This window comes from Sinohyriopsis cumingii, chromosome 9 (assembly GCF_028554795.1).
Source record: "Sinohyriopsis cumingii isolate HCF-2022 chromosome 9, ASM2855479v2, whole genome shotgun sequence".
In the NCBI taxonomy this organism is placed as follows: Eukaryota; Metazoa; Mollusca; class Bivalvia; order Unionida; family Unionidae; genus Sinohyriopsis; species Sinohyriopsis cumingii.
The window spans coordinates 46,580,235-46,607,018 of NC_142969.1; the positions used below are offsets into that span (position 1 = coordinate 46,580,235).

At 34.5% G+C, this 26,784-nt stretch overlaps 1 protein-coding gene across 2 annotated transcripts in view; it reads left to right on the top strand.

Annotated features, from left to right (window-relative positions):
* The first annotated feature begins 239 nt into the window (after positions 1-239).
* Positions 240-26,784, top strand: part of LOC149791743 (deoxynucleoside triphosphate triphosphohydrolase SAMHD1-like) — a 73,138-nt gene continuing 46,593 nt past the window's right edge. The window contains exons 1-3 of one of the 2 annotated variants that reach the window (XM_089969256.1): positions 240-364; positions 17,866-17,984; positions 18,431-18,517. In XM_089969256.1, coding sequence (XP_089825382.1) covers positions 18,494-18,517 — 24 coding nt within the window. In that variant the 5' untranslated portion in view covers positions 240-364; positions 17,866-17,984; positions 18,431-18,493. The remainder of the gene's footprint in view (positions 365-17,865; positions 17,985-18,430; positions 18,518-26,784) is intronic. The other variant, XM_089969257.1, reaches the window with a different exon arrangement.

A 26,784-nucleotide genomic window follows, 5' to 3' on the forward strand; every position in this document is an offset into this window, starting at 1 on the left:
ATATATATATATATATATATATATATATATATATATATATATATATATATATATATATATATATATATATATATATATATATATATATATATATATATATATAATGATGGGTAATGATTAATACAATATACAAGTCCAACTACTCGCTGTATGCTGTTGACATGCACTGATGTAAAGTTTGCGGGGCAATTTTAGTAGATATTATATCGCATTCTGCTTATCTAGAGGATTGAGTGTGGTGGATGTGCAATGTGCAGTTAGTTCCAAGAAGACTATTTATAATAGTATCAGCGTGTCAAAGTACACTACTGACCAGCTAGCTCATATTACAAGTTTAGTTTTCGAAAATACACATTTTGCAGAGGTACGTATGTTTACATATATATTAGAATACAAGCGGCATTATTGCTAGTATGTCTAGGATAATTCTGTGATAAAAACAGGGAAAATGTGTTTGTTCGATAATAAATTTGTTAGTGTATGCATTCTACACAAAATGACGCATCTATTTTTAGCATTAATGGATAGTCGCTATTCGATAATATTTACAGGGATATATATATATAAATATATATATACATATATATATATATATATATATATATATATATATATATATATATATATATATATATATATATATATATATATATATATATATATATATATATATATATATATATAAATATATATATACTCTAAACAGCATTTGTATTTTGCATCTTTGTTCGATGTAGACATGTAGCTGCGTATTTAAGGTCTAGGCTATATACAATCAATAAGAAGACACACTTTAGCGATACATCTATTTGAAAAGAAAATGTCCAGGCGTTCCCACTCTTCGTTTACCTTCATCACCACCCTTACCGTTGAACGATTGGTCCCTAATGCGTCAATGGCTTCAATGCCGCGAAGTGCAACAGTTGTTTTTATTACAATTACCAGATGCAAAATAGTCCTTCAACCTCTTACACACACAAATCAACGCTCAGAAGCAGAAATAAACACACACCATGGTTGATATGTTTTATATGTCATCAAGATGAAGCTAAAGTGGTGGCAGGAATACAATTTAAGTTTGTGATGCTCCCATATACCCAAATGTATCGCATTTGGTACATCTGAAAAGATGCAAGAGTGAATAACTATCTAAATGTAAACAAAAGCTCATTCCTTTACAACTGCTAAAATACTAATACATTATCAGTCTGGCATAACAATTTGCGATATGTTTCTATTATATTTTCAAGTCGTATCAGATTTGCAAGGAAGAATTGTGATATGTTCCAGTAGTTAATAAATGCCCTGATTTTCATTGAGTCACGTTTTAGCATATCTATTTTTGGGGTAATTTATATCGTTCTCGAGAATGAAGTAAAGGAAAATATAATTAAAACAGTTGACATATTAATACAAATGTGAGCCTATTGACTAATTTCTACACTAATGTGTTGAATTCATTGCTGTATTTGGTCAACTCAAAGTCATCATTTTTTTCAATTTTAAAGGACTTAGAGTGCAATCCTGCCTAAACATCCTCTGTGTTCATTTTCTTTCTGGAGAAAGTGTTTTCTTATCTGACGCATTTATTAACATCAGTTCTTGAACTTCTATTAATTTATGTAATTTCATAATTTAATTTCGGAAACGTAAGTTGATCAGTTAAGAATATGATAAAGTACTATATTTCCGAACAGGTCCCATCTTTCCGATCTGCCGAAAAAGAAAAAGAAAGAAAAAAATATATGTATATATATGTGTGTGTGTGTGTGTGTGTGTGTGTGTGAAGGGCGCGAAACGGGGACATTGTTGTGAATACACACAAACATACCGGGCATACATCTCGAAACGAGGACGTCCCCGTTTCGTAATGTCGGCTTGAATGGAATACCAAGGGCCTTATTTAATGATAAAAACCATACAATAAGCGTATCTGAGCATGTCCCAGTTTTGTCGGTATTTTTTCAGGTCATGCTATACACAACAATCAACACGTCCCTTTAGGCTCAAAAGCTCGTGGGTATCAGTCGGAAAACTTCGTCCCCGTTTACGCGGTAAAAATTAACACTGTTTTGCTTACGTCTTGCACACAAGAAAGCTGAATAAAAGGTTTCATGCATATTGTATGCACAATTTTTACAATGGACATGAGATTCTAACAATTCATATGTGCTTGTATATTGTATCTCCTATTTAACTCTGAGCCGTTCACATTTGGATAGGAAATACACAGAAAAATTACAACATATATTTGAGTTCATTCAAATGTGGTTAGAAACATAATAACGAACAGTTTACATGGTAACCGAAATATAATACCATTTATTTACTCCAATTAACCGCATTAGTGTTAAATCCGACAAGTTCAGCTTGGGCCAATATGAAATAAGAAGACATTCTGTACATCATACATGGCATCAGGCACGACACAGCAAATACTCATTATATACTCAAATTTAGTGGATTTCAATGTATCATATAAATGTGCATACTGGCTGAAGTATAAATAATGTGAAACAAAACGATCACATACAGTTTGCTTGACTCAGAGGTAAATTATCAAATATTTTTCATTCTTTCCTCGTTTAGTCAGTACCTTTTTATACTCTCTCTCTCTCTCTCTCTCTCTCTCTCTCTCTCTCTCTCTGCTGTGTTACTTCTGTCTGTCTTTCTTGCTTCTTGCAAGCTTGATTTCTGTAAGTCCCTTGTTTTCCCCTATTTTTAAGGACACGATGATAACATTCGTCAATTTTTCTCTAATCAATAAATGACCGCAAATAAGCAATATTAATACTAAGCGAAAGGCAGACAATTAATAATGTTACATGCAAGAGGCCTCTTTATTGAGCGACTGAAACAAACCATGATAATCTTCCTCTATTTAATGCATGGCTACGAATATCACAACTAAACATTAACGTTATAACTCCTCAATTGCCTGCCTACCTCACAACTGCGCTTTCTCCTTATTACATTTCCTTAACGTAGCGCTGGTACTTAACTACCATGAAATACAAGTCACATGTCAACACCAAAAAACCAGGAACTAATATTCATACCTTAGGTTAGTCAAATCATGATTTTAGCCTAATTTCGCCTGTAACTCTACACCACATTTACCATCTTAGTAAGAATACGAGGCGTATCCAGAAAATTCACTTCTCAATCATTATATTGTACGATTTACCAGTCTCCATCATAAATACTACACATAGAGACACACAATCAACACTATTAAATTTTAATAGGGACTATTTGGCGAAGGGGACACTTATGCGGCTCTGACCTGAACTCACTAAAACAAAACCATGCCATCATAAAAAATATTTTGTGGTGTGTTTCATATCAAACAGATATTATCATGCACTGATTTATTAATGAAGGGGATTACACTAAAGTGGCAAATTTTCGTGCACCAAATTTCAAAATGTGTTATTTTGTGGAACATTTTAAATTATAAACCGTTTTCATGCCAATAAAATTTCTTAACTGAAGATTGGCATGCAGATCTTTGATTATTTTACAAGAATGTGTGTGTGTGTGTGTGTGTGTGTGTGTGCCTGATTTGAGATGCCTATGTGTGAAAGTGCTTGTTGAAATTACATATAAGATGAGACTGGAAGCATTATTTGGTGAGGATGTTAAGTGGTCACTGCTTCACCAGCTTTGAATGCCCATTTTCTGCACGCCTCATTAAAACTTGATGAATATCCTGTTTTATATTTTACTTTAACTAAACCTATTTTAGCATTTCATCATCTGAACATTTACTATATAATTAAGTATGCAAAGACTCGTCTCACCACAGCTGGTAGTTAGCTTAGCAGCCATCTTTTTATATTTGTTTTCAGAAACAAATCCACCAGAATGATCAGATAATGGGCATTGACACTGATTTATATTTGAGAATTTATCTCCAAGATCTCTTTCTGTTTGATCAAATTATTTGATGAGAGGTTGACAATCAAAATGCATACTCGTTTATCACTTAGTGTCTTCAATTTAGACATACCACAATACATTGTAATGTCAGGATCCTACTGCATATCAAAACCTTTGCCTCATTTGAATTTTGTCTTTATACTTTCGTCCAGGTCTCCTGACCCAAGAGACCAGAACGGCCATAGTCATATTTCATCTGGTTTAAACGGCACCAGAGTAAAAGTCCAATTTACACAGCTTTCAATAATCTATGATTGAAAGTGTCAACTTATATGTCTTTCCCACACACAAAAAGTCTCTTTAACTCATTTCCTTTGTAATCATGTACATAATAAGTGATATCTTTCTTTCAATCACATCAATCAGTTTATAGTCGTTGGTGTTAATATTGTTGTTGCAATTGTAGATAATAATAACAAGCGATCGCAGTGTTTGAATGTATTCCTATACTCCTCCATTCGTCTTGTTTAAAGAGAAGGATTGATAATAATGCAAATAGGACGGAATATAATGATCGCAACATTATTAAGGAAACTAAGAAACAAACAGAATGTTGATATTATATTGCCGAATTCACCCTGGGCAAGAGCCACATACAATTTTTTATTCCTTTAAAGTAATCATGGCATTTCTCTACGTGCTTGTTGGTAACGATAGTGAGGTACCAAATACTGACATATCTATGAAAGTAAAAGCATGGTCTTTCGCTACTATTTTCTTATATCTTATATTAAAACTATTGATAATGCAAAGATACTACTAATGATGACAAACACTGCGCATCGCGTATAAAATAATAGTAGATTACTGATAATGGAACACAAATAATGCAATTTCTATTTAATGAACTTAGTCCGCAGGCCCAATATTCAAACTAGCGTCTGGTTCATATGAATGCTCATAGTATAGCCAAAGCTTTCGCCGTCATGATCTCATATGTTTGAACTTTGTTTATATTCAATTTTTGACATTTGTGAATATAATTCCCAGAGGGGATGGTATGAAATAGGTAAGGGTAGCAATAATACAGTCAGAATTCAACTCAGTCTCCTCGAACTCTTAGACACTATGTACGCACATTCAAATTAGCTGACTGTCTTTCAAACTTGATACAGCTACTTCACAGTATTTTGGATTCAGACAAGGCACACTCGACCGTTCTTTCCGAGATGGTGCTATCACTTAATGCATTCCAAGGAATACGAAGTCGCTGAATATAAAGGTTAACGTGTTTTTACCAGAAGAGTATTGATACCTTTTGGAAATCTGTCTGCCAGCCTAATTTACGCTTTTGATTTCGATATATGCTTCGATTTATTAATAATATGCTTTATTATTATTATTAAAGAATATTTTTGTAGTTTGCCTTGGTTCAACTTTAAAGCTTAGTTGAAGGATCTCTGCATATTCGTTTATGTTATTATTAGTATCCCTTTCGTAATCATTTATAATTGAATCGTGCGATCTTCATCCTGCAATTGCATTGTACTTAGTGGATATGCACATAATACAATGTTTAAATCAAGTTTTCTTCTTCCCTGGCTTTTTAGTGATTTTTTTTTTGTGTTTTTGGATGGGGTGCTTGTTTTCAGGAATTATTTTGATTTAAAAAATGCTGAGTTGATGAAGCTTTTGTACCTTTGGAAGTTATGCTGTGTCAGCCTTCTTTGCAGTTGAGCTTGGAATGTATGCATCAAAGCACGTAATTGTTCCAATAAATGTTGTCAGACACATTAGCTGTTCATGACTTGCACGCCATATCGGATGAGGGTGTCGGCATGTGAGGCGCCCTTCATTCTTTCAAATTTACGAAAACAAAACATTGCCACTTTAGCATCAAACACGTATCTGCCTGCTATATAAAATCTGTATCGTATGCAGCAATTACGCTGGCATTAGGCTTCGAATCAAAATGACGTCATTTGAGGTTATGTCATTTCTATTCATCTGATACATCTTATGATGAATTTCCATAGCATGTTTTCACTCTCCGATTAAAAGCTAAGTGTATCTTTGTATGACGAAGCCGATATTTCATTTTTTTCTTGGTTGTGTAATTGCTGACTTCAGCACGGTTAAATTTGAACTCTTTCTTAGAGATTGCTTTCTCGAATTACGCCTTGGTTCTGTGGTATACAATTGCGGTGCACAAAGATGAATATTTCATAGTCCTTTTAAATTTTGTGGATGTTCGCCGGTCAATAATGTTTCTAGACATTTAAATTAGAAAACAGTTTATCCATGTAACCTTAAGGACGATCGTGACTGGGGCAACATATATTGTTGACATTATTGTAATTCCCACCACACATGTCATTGCATGCTTAGTTAACCATCTACCACAATTATTGAGCGTTCGTACTTGTCCGTACCAGCCTCCTTGATCCGTATGGGCGACAATCCTGTGCGTCTTTGAGTCTTGTGTATACATACGTCATAACTCCTCCATAAGCATTGTGATTGAACGTTTAATTGTTTTGAAGATATGTGTCGATTAGCATCCTGCTGACAAGCCATCCACGGTTTTAAAATATATATATTTATTTTCAAATGATTACTGTTATGCGGAAGAATATGTCTTTTCAAATTTGCCTGTTCTATTTGTCTGATGATAAGACGACTGATAGAGGACCCTACATACACCGAAAAAAAGATTAATGCAGAAGGCGCTTCGGCAAATACCACGTTGTCATCGTATTAACGAGTGAGGCTATGACTCTGCCAACACCAACACCGTGAACCGTAGGGCTGTCAAGTGTTTATTTGGCAATGCGATCGTAGAAACGGATGGTGTCTCCAACTGCAAACATAGACACGTAGCCAGTTGAAAGCATTGGTTGGAGACATGAAATGGAACTTCAGACTAATTATTATTATCAGTAAATGCTTATACATGTATATTTACACGAAATGAATGTTTTGCTCAGATACTGTTACCACGATTACAATGGTGGCTGATTGGGTAGAACATTGGGATGGTGATAATGACGCTGGTGTTGCTGGTGGTCAAGGCAGCATAGTTTGAAAGTTAATTCAACCTATAGTGACTAAACACATTCATTGCAGTTATTCGATTACTGACGTGTTACTGTCATCCATTGCATACACGAATTTTAACGCAAAAACCAGTGATGGCCGCGTTAATACTGTTTTACTCGCGCCTGAAACTTTAAACTTCTGGGACGAAAATAAAAGCTGTCGATGGTCCGATGGTTCTTGGAATTATGTTACTAAAAAAGACAGAACAGCTCCGAAAACTTCAGTAAGTCTCCAAACCCAGAGAACACTTCAGTTATGAGCAGGTAGTTTGGATCAATAAGCGACACGCACAGTCACCTGGATAGATTTGAAGTTTGCAATTTTTCCAGGAAAGGCAGCCTACATTACTTTCCTAGGAGTATATGTTGTAATAACGACTTAGAAAAAATAGAGACTAAACGATAATTAGGATTTGTGAGGTTCACAATGACTCTTGCAATTTAGGCATTTAACAACAAACATAAACTCATCTTCATGTCTACACAACAATCGTATAGTCTGTCAACATAACAAATATTGTTAAACCTACTGTATTTACAAGAGAATGTTCTATTTCTGAATTTAAATAATATATGTGCAATTGAAAACTGGAGTAGTTTTCATTCCAAACAAAATGACTTTAATCTATGTCAGGTTTATCTTTAGATTTCAAATGCGACAATATGTTGCACTTGCTTTTAACACTAACGCTGAAGAGCATTTTAGACAAATAGAGCCAATTCATCAGCACGCTGATGTGCTTAAACATGAACCATTTGAATGATATACGGATATGCCAGAGATAACTGTATCCCCTTAAATCATGCTAGAACCACTGGAAATAAATACCTACAAACTGGACTCTATAAGTACGATATATATTTTCCTGATATCAAGGACAAAGGATTACATCCTTCGGAAAGTCTTTATTGACGACAAAGGCAATTGCGATCGACATATGATGTCAGGAAATTTAGCGATCATTTTGATTAAGCAATACTGCTTCTCAAAGGCTTTTCGTAATACTTGATAATCGACTGAAGTTTATGCTAATTAAAGTTGCAAAATTATGAATCAAATGATATATCTGAGAAAATAAATACTCTTCTTATCGATACTGGATAGGCAAGGTTCCAAGAAATGTCGCTCGAATTTGCTAAACCCGGTTTAGGCGTCACTTTTTATGCATTCGGCCATTTGTATGTTGTCGCTAACGAATAAGCGCCGATCATATATCCCAAAATAAATTTGCGAATATATAAAACGGAGTTGGATATTTCAGAGGAAACTATGGCTATTCATCAAAATACTTATTGAATCGTATCCACAATAAAATTCATACGTCTAAATACAGTTTGTGTTCCATCAAAATGATTATTTTTGTTATCCAGTTAATAAGTCTTTTGAATTGGAATATAAGTAAATATTTTACTGAGGGCTGGTAATAGGACAATACCTCTATAATTCTCAGTCATAGGTTCTTTGGGAATGGATGCAAGTGAAGATGTTGTAAAGCAGTTAGGAAAATATTCGAAATCAAATACTTTATTGAAATTAGACACCACCACATGTACGATGATAGTTCATGTTCCTTTACAATGATACAATTCAAGAGTCATCAATACAATCAGATTTCGAAATTTAATTTAATTTGGTAAACGTTTTGTACTTCAACTATTGAACCGTGCAAAATCTAAAGAAGGATGTATGTTGTTTTATCTGATTTAAATTGTATCCACTTTTTTATGTGTATTTAATAATTCTGAAAACTACGTATGTTGTAAATGGAAATACCTATATATAGTAAATACAATGTATTTAATCTTGTTACCTGTAACCAAAGTGGTTCTAAAAGTAAAATATAATCGATTTAAAAGAGATAAATATTTGTACTAGAATTGTCGTATAGATATAATATTTTCAATGTCTTTTTCGCCCACCCCACCCCGAAAAACCATTTGCAATCTTCATTCAAGATAACTGCCAAATCTCGGTGACTTAATTTATTATATGCAAGTTGGTCTTGCTCTCATAACACATTATTTCAATATTCGACATGGGCTATAATTTAACAATGACAGTACCATCATCTATAACAACGTCATGTTTTGTTGAGGCATAATCATTCATACCTACACCAATAATACACGTGTAGCTTGGATTTGTTTTTGTTTCATATGTAACAGTAAACACGTCCTCCTCTGCATGTATTGACGAGAATGTAGGTTACATTCATGACCCACCAATATCTGTGTCCTTTTCAAACACTTTGACATTGAAGGGAACATTCGGCCGAGCAATATTTAAGTTTTTATTTGCTCTCGGGTTGATACATGTGGTAATTATACGTTATGTGCTATTTTACACATAGTCTCGTGAGAGTAAAGTTTTCCGTAATGTTTTTATCTGACAATTATGAAATTTGTACAATCGTTTATTTAATTTAACCATGAGTCCAATACTTTACCAATACAACAACAACATTAGTACTACTACTGCTACTACTACTACTACTACTACTAATAATAATAATAATTACAACAACTGTCTCCTGTCCAGCATTGCCATTTCTTTGATATTGTTCACATAAACAAAGAATATTGATTTGAAATCATAGCCTACCATGCTGTGATTATACATTAAGGTCATTCAACTCAAACGCACACATATATTGGCATATACACACAGCAATGACAGGGTTGAAGCGTTATCAATACGTTATTGCAAAAAGGGGGAGCATAATGCACTTGTACAATCTAAACGTCGATAACGGTGTTTGTTAAGCATGTTATAGTATCATCTATTCAGTTCAGGTCGTTTTTCGTAGGTGAATTATTCGATGGCTTGCTTACAGGTCTTTAGTACAACGAGTGTAAAATCATACCTAGTGCAAATATAGGAACATGATGCATATATTAGCTTTATGTTTAAAAATCTCTTTATACCCGAGTCGTTAAACTACGGTAAGAAAATCGCTGTATTATCTCAATATTTACAATGATGTATATCAGAAGACTACGTTAATATTTAATGTATTACAACTCACTTCATGTCAGGAAAATGTAGGAGTGGTTTCATATATTGTCAGCCCAAGGTCTTAGAACTGCTATTGTTCTGCATACATTAAATTTAAGTAAGCAATTTACAAATTATGACGTGAATTACTTAAATGAATTTTCGTGTGTTACCCTAGTGTTCGGGTTTACATGTCATCAGGAGCTTACGCAACAATTAAAGTGAAAAATATGCACATCCTGTTATGTTAGTATCCAGTGAATAGCGGTCATATTTATTCGTGTGAGTAAAACCTCAATTCTTTTTATGACTAGCGATGTGTATTTAATCATTCATATATTATGTCGATCGTACATGAATACATCTATACATAATGGGTGTCGAAGGAAAACCCCTGTATTTAGACCGAAGAGTGCAAAACACAATTAACATGGTGTCCAAATTCTCTCTGTCATATATATATATATATATATATAAAGACGTAGCCAAGAAGTTCTGAGTTGTATACATGAGTTAGCTAAAAGATGAATCAGTGTCATAAATCTCTATCTTCGGACATGCAGGATCTGTGCCTTTCAATATGTTGGCGAAGCCATTGATTTCGAAAACCGCAGAAATAATCGCAAAAAAAAACATATTCGTTATTAAATCAAACGTTGCCAAACACTGCAGTTCGACTGCATATTCAGTCGAGTCACTCGAGATGCTACGGATTGAATTAAACTTGGGCCGATATTGAACGCACACTTAAAGAACGGTACTTGATATTATAATGGAAAAATCATGCAGTGTTCGACCAACATGAATAACATATCTAACCATCCCATTGTAGTCTTCAGCTTTTTACCCGTACGCAATTTTTTCATAATATTTACATGAGAAATTACATTTAGTAGTAGTAATAGTATTAGTAGCAGCTGTAGCATCAGCAGTAGTAGCAGTATTATTGGTAGTAGCAGTAGTAGTAGAAGCAGTTGTAGTAACAGTCGTATAGGTCTTGTCCCTTGTTCCAATATGCCACTATCTTGACATCTTTCCTTTTGAATCTCCATGCATAACTCTACCAGTGTATACCTTTTCAGCATATATTTTATATACTGTTGATTTATAGACATGCTGTTTCCCGACTTTGTTGACAACCTGGAGATAGGACAACACATGTTGGTTCACTATGTGAGAGCTACCATAACTCGCTCGTTTGTAAATGTCCCACAACATTGATACTTGTTCTTTTTCATTGTTCGTTTGATCATGTTAGCTATGTATATGCGGCTAACGCAAATTTGTTAAAAAATCCAACATTTTAGGTCTTCGTGATGTTGAGCGCTCTGATTCTCGCAATAATGGTTAGTTTTTAAACAAGTTGATATTTACGTATAGTAATAGAAGATGTACATATCGATTTGTTTAATTGATACAAGTGGTAGTTGTACAGTTTGTATCATATATTTTACATTGGGTATGATTTATTGTGTACTAATTTGTACCACATACTTGCAGAATAATTAGTACAACTGTTGTAAATAGGCAACGTTTTCAACAGATGTAACGGATATGTCATGTTTAAGTGCAAGAAATAGTTTATATATACTAGGCTGTATGTAAAATTGAAGATCATTTCATTTGTCCTGTCAATGACTTTGTTCAAGAGCGGGTTAGTGCTTTTAAATAACCTTTGGGTCTTTTGTACTACCCGGCTGTACCTTTGTGTATGAAATATTTTCACAAACAGATTTTGCGTATGTTATCTATATATATATATATATATATATATATATATATATATATATATATATATATATATATATATATATATATATATATATATATATATATATATATATATATATATATATATATATATATATATATATATATATATATATATATATATATTGACAAAACAATATAGTAGATTAAATGGGCGAACATTTTGGACTGTCATTATCAGCATTTCATTTTCCAAGATCTGAAGAACTTTATAACTTTCATGTAGGTTGCAATGTTCGCTTTATACTTGCTTGTTTGCTTTGGGATTTTTGGAGATACGGTTTAGTTTCAAGCATTCATTCCTTTCTAGGTGAATTTTTAGTCTGATATTTTTTTATAATAACTAGTTATCTGTTCCGCAGTAATGTGGATCTCAGTTACATGCATATGGATGTTGACTCATCAGTGCCATTTGAGGAATAGCCCCTTTAATTTACATTCCTATGTAGTTTTAGTTTCTAACTTTGTAATTATAAGCTTTAACCTGTATGCTTTAAGCAGTTGATATTTTAGTACATACAGTTTTTAGCAGAGACATTTCATAAAGTGTTTGAACAACAACCATACTGCACCTTTAGGTAATTCTTAAAATGCAGCTAATCGTCAGGCTCGTAAAAAGTAATACTTTGATGAAAACAATGTAAAATATATAGAAACATGTAGAGAACAAGCTGACACAAATTACACTTGAAGCTCAGAGTCTCAGGGAAATGGTTACTTAAAAGAAGATTTTTTCACCAGACTGAGGATTATATGTTGACGAATATAAACACACGTTACATATTTGTGCAGAGTTGTGTACATTGTCTAACGCTATAAGAAAAGATGTTGCATAATGCAATGAAAACACCTGAAGTAATATAAAGTGGACTTGCAATAGCTATATAGAAATTCATAGATATGCTCAAATGTGATATGGAAGAAAAAGAGAGAGCTCTAGAGGGATATAGTACACCGCAATTACAACTCGAATAGTCATAAAAATGACACAAATCAAATATTTTAAATCACATAAGTAAAACATGACCAAAACAGTAGTATGTAGAGGAGTGGCTAATGGACGATAAGGCCATAATATAATATTTTTAAAATAATCTAAATTTGTGAAATTAACGAAAAAATATGGCTCAATAAAGACACAAAGGAAATGTAGACGAACTCTAACAAGTTTAACAAAAGCACAGCAAAGTCACCTGACAACATATTTTTAAAAAATCTTTTTAGTCTATTCAAACTTTGACTTATGAAAGAGTTATGAAAGATTGAAAGATATATCGTCCTATGAATTATTATAGTCTTTAGTTAATGTGTTTGTTAACATTTAAAAAAAACCACACTCATTTATTGTAATATGTCTACTTTTTACTTACTTCCACTGATCAAGCATGAAAAGGGACATCACTAATGTTTGCTTAATTATTTTTGCACCTAAGCTGTAACATTCAGTGAGCTCTAAGATGCATCTGTTCGGCTCTTTTGTCTGATTGTTCTGGTAATCGGATCACATGGTAATTTTCGCCGTGTTAAGATTGGTTCTGAGAAAAGATATGTTCTCGCAAAGCCTGGTTTTCATTAACACAAGCCACTGCCGGATCATGATATATAATGTCAAGACTGACATTTGTTTTTATTTTGAACAAGTCAGTCACCTTGTCAGGAAGCTGTCTATAGGCATAGATGACCACAAGAAGTTACATGGCTAATTTGGACCAACCATACCACGCATAATTCAATAATTGGGGACAAAGTGTACCTAAGACGCTTAAATATGTCAGAGATAATGACAAAACAAGCATTTAAATTGATCAGAATCCTGTAAACGTGCACACTGTCAACTGATACATCCCGTTAAAAAAAACTGATGTTGCTCAATGTATAAAACTGAAAAGAACCAGTACAAAGTGGTTCAAATAAGTCTTAACCTACTTGCTTTTGCAATAATGGTTTTGAAACAGCTAATATAACATTAATAGTTTGAATATTGCTTTGTTATTGGGTGATATATCAATGTTGCTTGTCCCTGACTAATGGTGTTATATATGCTAATTTGTACTAATATATGTAAGTGATGCAAAGGTGTTTGTCTTGCAAATGTTAACTCTGCGGCTTCATGTGTCACTGCCAATACTGCGTATCTCACCTACTCGCATTACGTGCTGGTCACGGCACTCCCGCAGGCCTTAAATGTAGTACCGGAGACAATTCGCGTTATCGGCTATGCAAACTATACGGATTAGTACCCGAACCGGCAAATTGTCGCTAGCTCGAATGTCGACGCCGTTGAGGCTAAAACCATGGTGCTGTCAACTTCGACATAGTTGAGAAAGACACAAAATACAATGAATTAATATCGTGGATCAGAGAAATTGTGGTTTCTGAGACTAAAATTTTTTCACAATTATTTCACTTCCCGAAAAGCAATTCGATACGTCATTATTATTATATGCTCATTTATTTCTCCGTTAACTTTACATCGTCAGAATCGTTTATTATTGTACGATATTGCACACCTTCATATAGCATTCACGTGCATAAAGGAACTACTTTCTATTGGAAACACACAATTGTCGCCGACACCAGGACTTTTGTTTTGTAAACAAATCATGTACACTCGCGTAGTAGTCGCTTTACGTTTTGGTTGATTAAATTTGTTTCTGGATGAAGTAAAGCAGATGTTTCGTTGACTGCCACATATCAGCTGCTTTGGCACATTCCGCGTTAACATTTGTGTTACTATGTTTCGGATCTAGGGTAGCTATACAGCAGACGCAAGAAAGGGGTCCTTGCAAATAACATACAAGTGAGAAGGCATAAACTATCTTCTTTAGCTGATAATAAGAATGGCAAAATATATACATACAGTTTTACATCCTGAATTTCCTCAAAATGTACTGTCTTAGGTCTGCAAATCCGAATTACATGAGCCATGCCATAGGTTCTCAATCTTATTACACATTTCAAAAGTGTAGTGTAATTTCGAATATAAGTGCAATTACATCATCCTTACTGCACTCAAAATGAAATAAGCATTAAATTCCATAATTTTGATAACTGCAATTGAAAGAATTCATATTTTTCCCAAATTATGATTTCGAATATTCAGTGACAGAAACAGAAACAAATTTGCAGATGTCGACACGCTTCTTCCTTGCTTCATCAATCCGATGTATTTCCTGTGGAATTTTCACATATGTTTAGTTTGGAATACAGCATACATTCAGTTACTTAGTTTCTTGAAGAGTATTTTGTTAATATAATTAAGCTATAGGTAGAATAAGAAAATGAGCTTATAATAAAACGGTTACTGCATTTGTATGGAAAAATATTAACTCGTTTTGTCGGATGGATATACTGTACTCCCAAGGTCAAGCAGTATTTACATCCGAAAACCTCGTTCATATTTTCCCATGCAAATGCAGTAACCTATAATTATTATTATGCCTATGCCTAACGTGAACCAGATCAAGCCATTTAGGCGTGACAGTAGAATAATGATACCAATAGGGGCCAGCACGTGACAGGAACATTCTTAAATTTGACCGAAGCACAACATACTATTAAAGAGCAATATATAATTTGACTTTGAATTCCTAAATGTTCCAGTGACCTTCAACGATTCGGCGAAACACTATGGTTCAACTGAATACATTGCAAGTTGCTGTACAAGTCCATTGCATTGATATTAGATGCGGCACGGTACCATCAATGTTGTAAGGATTCAACGTCCAGGTTGATGAGTATGTTAAATGGCTCGAGGTTACCAGCGATATAAGTATGGTCCTTGGTGACATTGGCGAGTTTTTCACCGATTACAGAATGGTCACTTTGGAAAGAATGGGTATAAAACCTCTGGTGCAGCTAAAAGCGCCAATGTTTGCGATCACAGCCACATGATTGGTGTGTACAGACGATACAAGGACACGGCTTCAGTTGTACTTGCATAAATAAGTTTAATCGCAACAACATGGACACATACGTAACTTCTCGGCTGGATCAGCAGCAGCTGATTGACACGATACAATGTCTAAATTCCATCTTGGATATGCTCCTGAGAATCCTTGCGACACGAAGTTGAGATTCCCACGGCATTTGATTGATTTACCATTGCTCATCGATACATAGTCAACGCTGATGAACCTGAAATGTATCGTTTGCTTTCACGCAAATGAATCCACCCTTACGAATACATGAAAGGTTTTCTGAAACTTAGTTGAAATCCAATTGAGGACATTCATTTATCTCTATCCCAAGAAGACATTACCCACAACGACTACACGCATTCTAACGCTGCTGATGAGCCTCATTGCATGCAATGATTTCTCTTTGGCGCCTTAATCACTGTCAGTGATGAGAATGCTCTTGCAAACATTAATTGGACCTGGAGTGATGATGAGTAATTGTGACATGAGTTTCAGAACATGTTTACGTGAGTAACTCAGGACCCATATAGTTTCTCAGGATTTATCTGAATGAAACTTCTATTTTATTCGAACGTACACCACGCGAATGCTCCTCACAAGAATGTGTCTTATGCGAATATGTCGGATAATGCAATTTAAATGTACATAATGATAAAATCTGCATACACATTGATGTCCGCGTGGTCTCAAAGATGAGTTTCCGCCGCCACAGACCGCACGTGAAGATTTCAATGCGGATTTTGAAAATACGTTCGCACTGCTCATTAAAACTATGAGTGAATCCACCGCCACGATGATGGAAATGAAGCGAAACCCTGTCTGGTTGTCAGGATTGCCCCTGAACACTTGCTAAGAAAGAGTACAAGAACCCATCAAGTTGTCAAAGAGGTAGCGGCGCATCTTCAATAATCACCGAAGCGCATGTCAAGGATGACATAATTTGAAACATTATTCAAGCCAAGCCAGGCAGCAAAATGATCAAGTTGGTGAAGGATATATTAACCTTTGACAAGCAACAGATGCGATTATTAAAAAAATGCAAGAATCGTTTAAAACTCAGCACCCAAATGTTGGTCCAAGTGGATATTTCTGGCAAGGTTTAACATGAGTATGACAACAGACGAAGATTGCAAAATGCTGAAGACGGCATTTGAAGAAGTCGATGAGATAACATATCTAGAAGTCGTTGGTGAGTGTATCAGCAAAGATCAACGTTTGCTCGAGTCAAAAGGCCATCATTGACTGTGTAATCACAGACCATCAACACGTGCATACTCTTGTCGGGCGAAGGCGCCGTCTGAAATAAAGTTGTTTAATATTATACTGAATTGCTTTGATCACGCGAGTATTTATCCGTTTGATGAAAAAATAGCTGTCGTTGGTTTTGATCTGCATAAAATGTTTTGTTTCAAATGCACCCTGTGGGCTTTCAGTTAAATTGTACTTAGTGTATACAATTATGTTTTTGTTTTTGTTTGCTTTTTCGAAAATGTCAAAGTAGTCTGCTTAAAATATGCAAAGACTTGTTTATTCTTGAAGTCTTTGCTCAACTGGCACACCTGTTTGTAGTTTGGGTTTAGAATTTATGCATCAGGAACATTATTTGTAAAAGGACATGTTAAGAGCGGCTGGTAGTTCACAACTTTCGACTTCCAATTCACAAGCAAATAGTGTGAGGGCAACGGTGCGTGATTTTAAATTAGATAATGTGAGGATAAATTAGATGACACAGAACTACAGTTTATAAGTGGTGACAAAGTCAATGCCTGTCAATGTTTCTTATAAAAAAAATGTCTAAAATATACGTTGCATGGTATCTATCATATGCGAGAGTTTTCAAGGTTCAACATAACATACAAAAAAAACAACATCACAAACAAAAACATTTTGATATGATTGAAAAGTTTGTAATGTGTAACTAACAATACTGGAGATTTTATATATATATATATATATATATATATATATATATATATATATATATATATATATATATATATATATATATATATATATATATATATATATATATATATATAATGGGACATAATCACATCATAAATAAGATATACACAAGCAGTAATTCACATAGTACTATTTACAGGTATTAATTTCAACTCAACGAGGCATTTTGTAGTAAATACAAACCATATTTAACTTGATACTTTAGTCCAGTAAAGGAGCATGTGATTATTTACAGTTGTGCAGTTGGGCTTGCTTCCTTTTCCAGAAAGACAACATTTATTACAGTCAACGTGCACGACGAATCTTCTAGGTCCTATTAAGGGTTTCTTTTTCGAAACTATCCGTCTCGCAGAGGTAGGTATTTTTAAATGTATTAAAATACAAAGGTAGAAATTATTAATAATGGCTACTACATAAAGTATAAATAGTTGGTTAAAAATGGAGAAATTTATTCTTATGATAATATTTTTTCTTGTATGCATTTTTACACAAAATATAACATTTATTTTAACGTGCATTTTAGGAGGAAATAATTGATACAAATAATCTCTTAACACTTCTATGGTAATGATTGATGTATCACATACATTATTTATCTTATACTGTATATTATAAAATAAACTGGCAAAAAAGGTATGTTTGAAACTTATATAGTAGGTATGATACAGTTTAACCGACTACAGTTTACAGACTATACTGTCATTGAGCATATATCTTGGTTTTTCATTGAAAAATAATTAGTACACATCTACAGTAATGCAAATTTGATTTTACATTACACTTATGCATTAAATTTGCAGGCTGAAACATCGTGCTGAAATCTTTACGTTTTCCTGGGAAATATAGGGTGTAACCAGAACAAAATGACGGACTCGAGTAAAGATAAGGTCAAGTACAAACTTCCTTATTATTTTTCATGTTTCCTTATAGTTTGACCGCTCCTTAAAGTCTGCTTCATGCAAAGATTTCCGTCTTTGTTTAATTATAGCATTTCAAAGAAAAATGGAATCAGCAAAATTGAGGATCTAGATTTGTTTTCGTTTTTGCTATTCAAATTATAAAGTCCTGATTTTTCTCTTTATTTTTAAAACCGCTCTGAGTTCTTACCTTTGTTGCCAACAAAACAATAACAACTATATCAAACTCCTGTACAAACAAAACTAGTAATATTTCCACTCAAAGAGCCATGTTAGATATTGATATTATATCGATTACTTCACCTTCGGCAAAATCCACATTCAATTTTCATTCCAAGGATTCTTTTCAAGTGATCGTAACAATATCTGTTTTGGGGAAATGATTACCTACTTTATGCCAGCATCGTATATCAGACCCAATGAAAATGCACCATCATTACTACTGCTGATCAAAACTGTGCCCGGGATGGTGATAGTGTAGCTGATGTTGCTGAGGGTTAAAGCGCCAATGTTTGAAAATTCAGTCCCAGTGATAGGGCTCAGACGCATTTATTTGCTTCAATTAATCTAACCGACTTATTGCATGTATTTGCTTAAATTCCCCTAACCGAGTTAGAATAATTGATTCATACTTACACAAAATGAATAATATTGCTATTAAAAACAACGTTGTCCGAAGCCCTGGGATCTAATTGCGCGACGAGTGAATGCGGACTATCATTATGAAGTATTTCGGAGTCATTATCATTTATGTATGCGCTTGCTCAGATCATATTTGTGACACTTGGCTATAGATGGCCCAGGGGCCAAAATTGTTATGATTTAAAAGAGGTAAGGATAGCAGAGTAATACATCTGGAGTCCAGTCAAGCCTCCATCGAGCCTCATTTTGTTTTCAAACAAGCGTGTTAATGATGCTTTTTTTGTTGTTCTTCTTCTTTTCCTTGGTTTTTTTGTGGGTTTCTTTGGGGTTTCTTTTAAATCTGCCAGCAAACCTTACTTTACGTCTTTGCTTTCAAGTTTGACCTCGGTTTAATAATACATTGCTTTATTATTATAAAAGGATATGCATTTGCTTAGTCTTGATTCAATTGTAAACCTTCACCTTCCTAGCTCCGCATATTGTTGTTTTGTTATTGTTATGCACGCTTTAATCAGCCTGTGAACATCCCTTTGCAGTTGCATTGTAATGGGCATAGAGGAGCAGAATAAAATGTTTACAAATTCAGATTTTTCTTTGTAATTTTTTCTTGTAGTTGCTTTTTTGGAGTTTGTTGTTTTAATTTGCTGTTTTAGCGGGTAGGATGGTGTCCGAAATGTATTACAGGTACAATGAGTATCTGATGCTTCCATACTAACACACTTGGGGCTTTTAATATGGCAACCTTGCTTGCATTTGTGTTTAGAATTTTCGCATTGTAGTTGACAGTTTCATAAATTGTTTATGGCTTTCTACATCGCATATGCAAGCCATATCGGGTAAGGGCGACAACCTGTTGCAAAACTGACTGAACTCCAGGCGATAACGCAAACATTGGCCACTTTAGCCACATATTCCTGTCAGCTTACCTTTTAAAAACTATATCGTATGCTGGAGGTACGCTGGGATATGTTTGGAGTCAAAGATATGTATATTGTTTTGTTGTTTCTATTATTCCAGTAAACAATGCATGACGACATTCCAACTAGAGATTTCACAATCTCCTATAGGACTTTGGCGTTTCTAAGGGCTAGTGATTCGTTTTTCGCCACTTTGCCTATTACAAATTAAGTATATGACGCATGCGACGCAGCCGATATTTCATTAGCTAGGTGCGTAATTGTATAATGCATCAAAGGTAAGCTTGAAGTCTTCCTCACAGCTGGCATGGTAGAATTACGCTTGTGTTATGAAGAGTGCAATTGAATTGAGACAAGATGCAGATTAAATCGTGCTTTTAGCAACATGAATATTCTCCGGTCGATAATATTTGCTAGGTTATATCTTAGGAGAAAGCTAATCGTTATGACATCGAGGACTACTTTGCAGCAGTGTTTGTTAACCCATTAATCAACAAAATTGTATTTGCGGTTGAACTTGTGAAATTGTGAGTTTCAACCTCACTGTTGGTCTTGCAGTAATGTGTATGGCAATTTTATGACTCCTCAATGAGGAGCGTGTAAGGAAAGTGTAATTACTCCGAAGGAGTGTTACTTAGCTACCAGCTGACATACCCTTCAAATCAGTATACGTATCCAACTGGTAAGATGGTGATAATGTCAAAGTAAATGTCTGTCCGCGGCTGGTACAAGTATGTGCTTTCAAATAGTTAAAGAATACATCTTTTACGAATATTCCTGTTCTTTTATTTCTTTGATGGTAAGACGACGGATATAAGGTCCTACCAATACAGAAGAAAACGTTATTGCCGAAAGCGTTTCACCGGACACTACATTATCATTGTAGTAACAAAGGATAAAAGCGTCAAAGTTTGAAAGTTAAATCCCAGTGATAGGGCAAAGACACAATTATTTGCTATAATTCCTCTAACCGACTTACTACTGTCAGTTCTAAAATGTACGACCTTTCAGGCGAATCCATTGCAAGTGCTTGCGCTGGCTGCTTTAATACTGTCCTCCTCACGGATAAGGGTTTCAGCATCTGGACGACATTAAAACTGTGTGATGGTCAGAACGTGCTTGCATTGCTATTCTTAAGGACTCATAGTGTGCGATATTTATTCGGATGTTTCCTTTATTTTAAGGGTGATTGTGCATTAACTGACGAATGTTCTTCGTCTAAGATACATATCGAGAGATCACGTATGTCGCTGTCTTATACCAAATTGGCATTCCACAAGAGGCAGTACGAGACTTTATACAATGTTCACTATCTATACCAGCACAATGTAGCAGCATGCTGCTTTTTCTCTTCAACGTTATTCAAGTTGTTTTTGTTTCTTCGAGCAAGATATAAAGTTGTGGGACGATGATATAAGACGGGAGATTAGGTGGCGTTTGAGTGCCAGCTCCATTAAACCGTAGTAGGTCTCCAAACCCAAAGATGAGAGAGAACATCTCGACACTGCGATGGTATTTTGGAACAGTGAGCTTGATACTCGCCAGCCCGGTAGCTGATTTGCGTTTGCTGTTAGTCCAGGAATGGCAACCTCTACTATCGTGTTAAGCGTATATGTATTGTAATAACAACATGGGACTGATGGCGATTACGCCATTGCTGGTTGTAGTGGGCCTGTCAATGATTATTGTACAAAAGGCATTTTGCAACACAGTCAAGCGCATCAACACAAGAATACGTACACTCTATTAATTTTGCGAACATATGTAAATCTACCTATATTTACCATCATGGGGAAGTTCGAATTGCTGAACTTTTAAATTTAAACAACCTATATGTCATTAACAAATTAAAGTCGTTTTTCGACTGCTTCAGGTCTATCTATCGTTTACGATTTTTATATTTTGTTTATCATTCATTGAAGTTAAATTGCAGCTTCGACAAACACAACCAATTCATCAGAATGAAACGTTCTAATATTATACGGCTACCCTAGTCAGAGTGTGTGCCTTTAGGTTATATAAAAACCACTGAAAATAAAATACTTCTAAATTAGCCACTACTTTACAATAGTTTAATTTGCATTCGTCACATGATCATTATATCTAGTCCTATATATTCTTTACGTCAAGGTCAAAGGATGACGTCATTCAGAACACCTATGTAGAGAAGAAAGGCCAATGCCAATCAACTTCCGATGTCGCTAGATTTGGCGATCATTGTGATTATACATTGCTGAGTCGCAAAGAGGAATATACCTAAATGCTGGATAAATAGGCTTTTTTGAAGGCTAACTAAAGTTACACAATTATGCATCCGATTGATTTGTTTGAAAAGATAAATATTTAGTTATCGATATGGTATAGGTAAGAATCGATATAATAATTCAAAATTCAAAAATGCAATCAGAATTTTAAATTTAACATTTTTAAACCTTTTCGTATTTCAGCTAAATTACACCAAACCTTTCAAGGAGATCCCGGGCTGTTTCATCTAACCTAAACGTTTGATCCACCTCATAATGTATATATCAACTTATTCTGAAAAACCTACTGTCCGATTCAAAATACAAACAATGATATATACTAAATGCCAGTCATGAAAGTGTTTCCAATTTTAAGATAATATCGATTTAAAATTGAGTTATGGTGTAGCTGAGTTGTCGTATGTGTGTAGAATTCACAATGCGTTAATAAACCACCTCAAATTATAATGATCCTTATCAAAGTGTTCTGAAAAACCTGCCTGTGATTCTGAATAACATTATGATATATAGTAAATACCAATTATCAAAGTGTATCCAAATTTAAGATAATATCGATCGGAAAGTGATTTATGGTGTAGCTAAGTTTTCGTATAAATGTAAAATTTACAATGCCCTTATCATCCACCCCACCCCATCCCATGTACCATTTCGAATCTTTATTGAAGATATCTGATAAAATTCAGTAAATGCTTGCCTGATCTAATTTCTTTATGTTGATGTTGATCTTTTTCCCATACAATACACCCCGTCATATGGTTGAATCATTTCCAATGATATCATGAATATCGTATATAAGCAAGTCAGGCTTTGTGGAGGTATAGGCATTAAAATCGCCGCCAAATATGCGTTTATGCTTTTGGTGTTTTTTTTTGGGGGGGGGGTTGTTGGTGTACTAAACACATCTACTTACGCATGTATTGACTCGTATTTGGGTTACATATATAAGCCACCAAATGTTCAATCCGGCTGAAGGACATTAACATTGGAAGACACTTTCATTGAAGCAATATTATATGTTTTATTTGTCTTCAGTTTGCTACATGTTCAAGTTATACATTACTCGTATCTCCAGAGTAATGTTTTCATTAAATCGTTTGCATGTGACGATTATGAAACGTGTGTAGCCATTTCTTTCAATTTACCTTGAGCCCAAGGCTTGGTCAGTACAATGATAATAATAATAATAATAATAATAATAATAATAAGTAAAATAATTCCGTTTCTGACATGAAACTTTCTTTGACGTAGTTCACCTTTACAAACTAAATTTGTATGAACTCATAGTCTAGCGAGGTGTAATTATAAATTAAAGTCATTGAACTCAAACACCCACCTATATATGCAAACAAGCATCATACTTTATTACAAAAGTGTGGGCGGATGATGCACTTGCATATTGCCAATGTCGATAACGGCGTTTGTTAGCCACTTTAAAATTCATGTTATTTAATTCAGGTGATTGTTCTTAATTGAAATTACTGGTTAGCTTGTATACAACGACGGTAAAATCTCGAAACAATTATTAAAATGCCTCGTGCAAACAGTGTAACATGCGGCCTATATCAGTTTTAATCACGCTTCATAGCTCAGTCGTTAAGCATGTACTAGGATAAGACAATCACTTTATTATCTCAATAATTATTAGGTTATACATCTTAGGACTGAGTTAGCATTTAATGCATTAAAACTCACTTGAAGCAGGGAAGGTAAACGAGTGTTATGTTGGATTGATTTAATAATTTTCAGTCTAATTATTAGCATTTACAATGACCCGTATCCATTAAATATAGCTACGCAATGTACACATTGTGACTTGAATTACTTAAATAATTTGTATGCGTAACACTGGTGTTACAGTTTACGTCATCGTGAGCATTCACAACAGTTACAGTGTGAAATCTACCTGAGGGTGTTGCATGATACCAGTGTATAACGGACATATTTCACTTAGAGGATAAATCGTCACTATTTGTGTGACGGAGAAATGTGCCCAGCCAGCCACATATCCTGTATGCATATATATATATACATGCATGGTGTCGACAGCAAAGCCCTTGTACTACGATCATATCACGTAAAACATCATTTTCCTGCTGTTCATCTATTTTATTAGTTGTTTTGTCTATCCAACCAACTCTGTCCATATTGTTCGGAAGTTCGACGCTAAGAGTTAGCTACACGATCAGTCTGAAGTTAGGATGTCACGCCAAAGATACAATCTACCTGTTGAAATGCACATTCTGTGCCTCCCATTATGCTGGCAAAACCGTTAATTTCAGAAACCGAAAGAATAACCACAAAAGCCACACATGCAACAGGAAGTATGGCGCACGATTCTAGTAAATGTCTAATTGCTCGGTTTGAAACATATCGTCTCCAATACCTCCTCCCTGCAATCCATCAATGCTATAAATAGAAACACAGACATAATAAGCACATGCCCTATGTTTGTTACAGCATACTTACTTCTAAGATCTCATAGAAAAGCATAACTATCTGGTTTTGTAATATGATGTTACACACGAGCGGTTCGAAGCAGCTTTACAAAATTTAAACTGGACCATTATGGTACTCATTTTGTCTAACATTTACTTCATTCAATTTACCTGTTATTTTAAAATGACAAATTGACACATATATAATCTAAATAATGTTTACATACCTGTAATCTTTTCTCTGTTTCAGTTATGTGTAGATCTATTAAGCATAAAACAAATAGGTATGATTGAAATTTTTAACTTGAAAATGACAATCTTTCTGTATGTTTTATTTTCTTCAAATAAATTCTAGTAGCAAAGAAAATCTATTTTCCACGGGACTCTCTAATTGTAGAAAATAATTGCCATCTTTGATTTTTGAACTTGACCCTGCAATGATCACATCCATTCTAATAACCAAACGCTTCATGTTCCGAGATTCATTTATCTGTCCAAACAGCTATGGAAGTTATAGGACATAAGTGATAACATGAAAACGCTAACTATTGGCATTGATCATCTAAAATCATACATACAGTATATACCACATCCCATAACAATGAAATATAGGTACACCAAGAAGACGTCATATCCCTTTGAACTTATTATACTTACTGATAAAGACGGCAGACCTGCCTCGGCCAGACAAGAAACAGATGATTGCGTGAAAACGTGTACGTTTTCTTGAGCAAGTTTTCTTTGTAGTTAGATAGTTAAAACAAAGCCTGGAAATGGATTAAATCCACGGGCTTTCGGGAGCTTCTCGCCTTGAATCTCCATCATGGGTTCCGTTCTAGAGACTCCATAGCCACTTTTTTACGTAATACTAGAAACTATATTTCTGGATCTGCCCGAAAAGGGTATATAGTGTTGCAACCTGTTCATCTTAATTAGAATGCTACATCACCCCGAAAAGCAAGGATTGTAAGGAGCTTTCCGATATACAGTGGATTATTGGCTACCATATATTGTAAATTTGATTAGAGTTATTCCAGAAATTTTAATTAGATTAATGTGATATATCGAAAATGCGTAATTTCGCTTTTTCAAATGTTTATTAACCTGCCTTCTATCAGGGATAAATATAACTTTAATCATTTTGCCAGAACTCAGTATAATGACGATTTTTCGGTGACTCGCAATTTTCTGGTTGAGTGATACTAATAAAAGAATGGTTATTGGTTAAATACAGTTCAATAAAAGCAAGATATGGAATAAAAAATGTCATTGTGCAGCATTTATGTGATTAACGAAGCAGGTGAAGATATCGGCATTTATATAGGGTGTAAAGCTGATGTCTACTTGTGGTTGTGACACCCAGTCAAAATTATAAATCTCTACCTCAGATTATGTTGGACCTATATCACATTGTAAATTATCACATTGTGTATATACTATTCCCCATTTTGTTTTACAAATGACAAATCAAGACGAAGAAGAAGGCAGTGAAATAATTCTTAGGAGAAACAGTTTTTGCAAACGACAAATGATCCCCCAAGGCAGGAGATCTCATGACATATAAACTAATGCATGTCATATTATCTGTGCAGGACAAAACGGGAGTTTATGGCACGTGACCTTCAAAACTAGCGGTCTTTCAAGTCGAGCTTTACTCTAAACGATACTACCGCTACTACAACTACTACTACTGCGTGCAACATTATCAATAAAGAGGCACATGTGGGTCAAATATTCCTCATCTCTTGGCACATGCAAAATGGCCGAATGCAAGTACTTATAGTATTGTCATCGAGGTGGCGGTGTGCTTTCGGTTAACTTTATACTAATGATTTTGATGCGAAATCGACTGTATCATTGCTTCTCGAGTTGTGTAGATTCATTCATATTTGATCACACATCAACATCGTATTGTACAAAACGAAAATATCCTTAACCGAACGCTTTTGTGTCAAAGATTGTCACATATTACTCTAAAT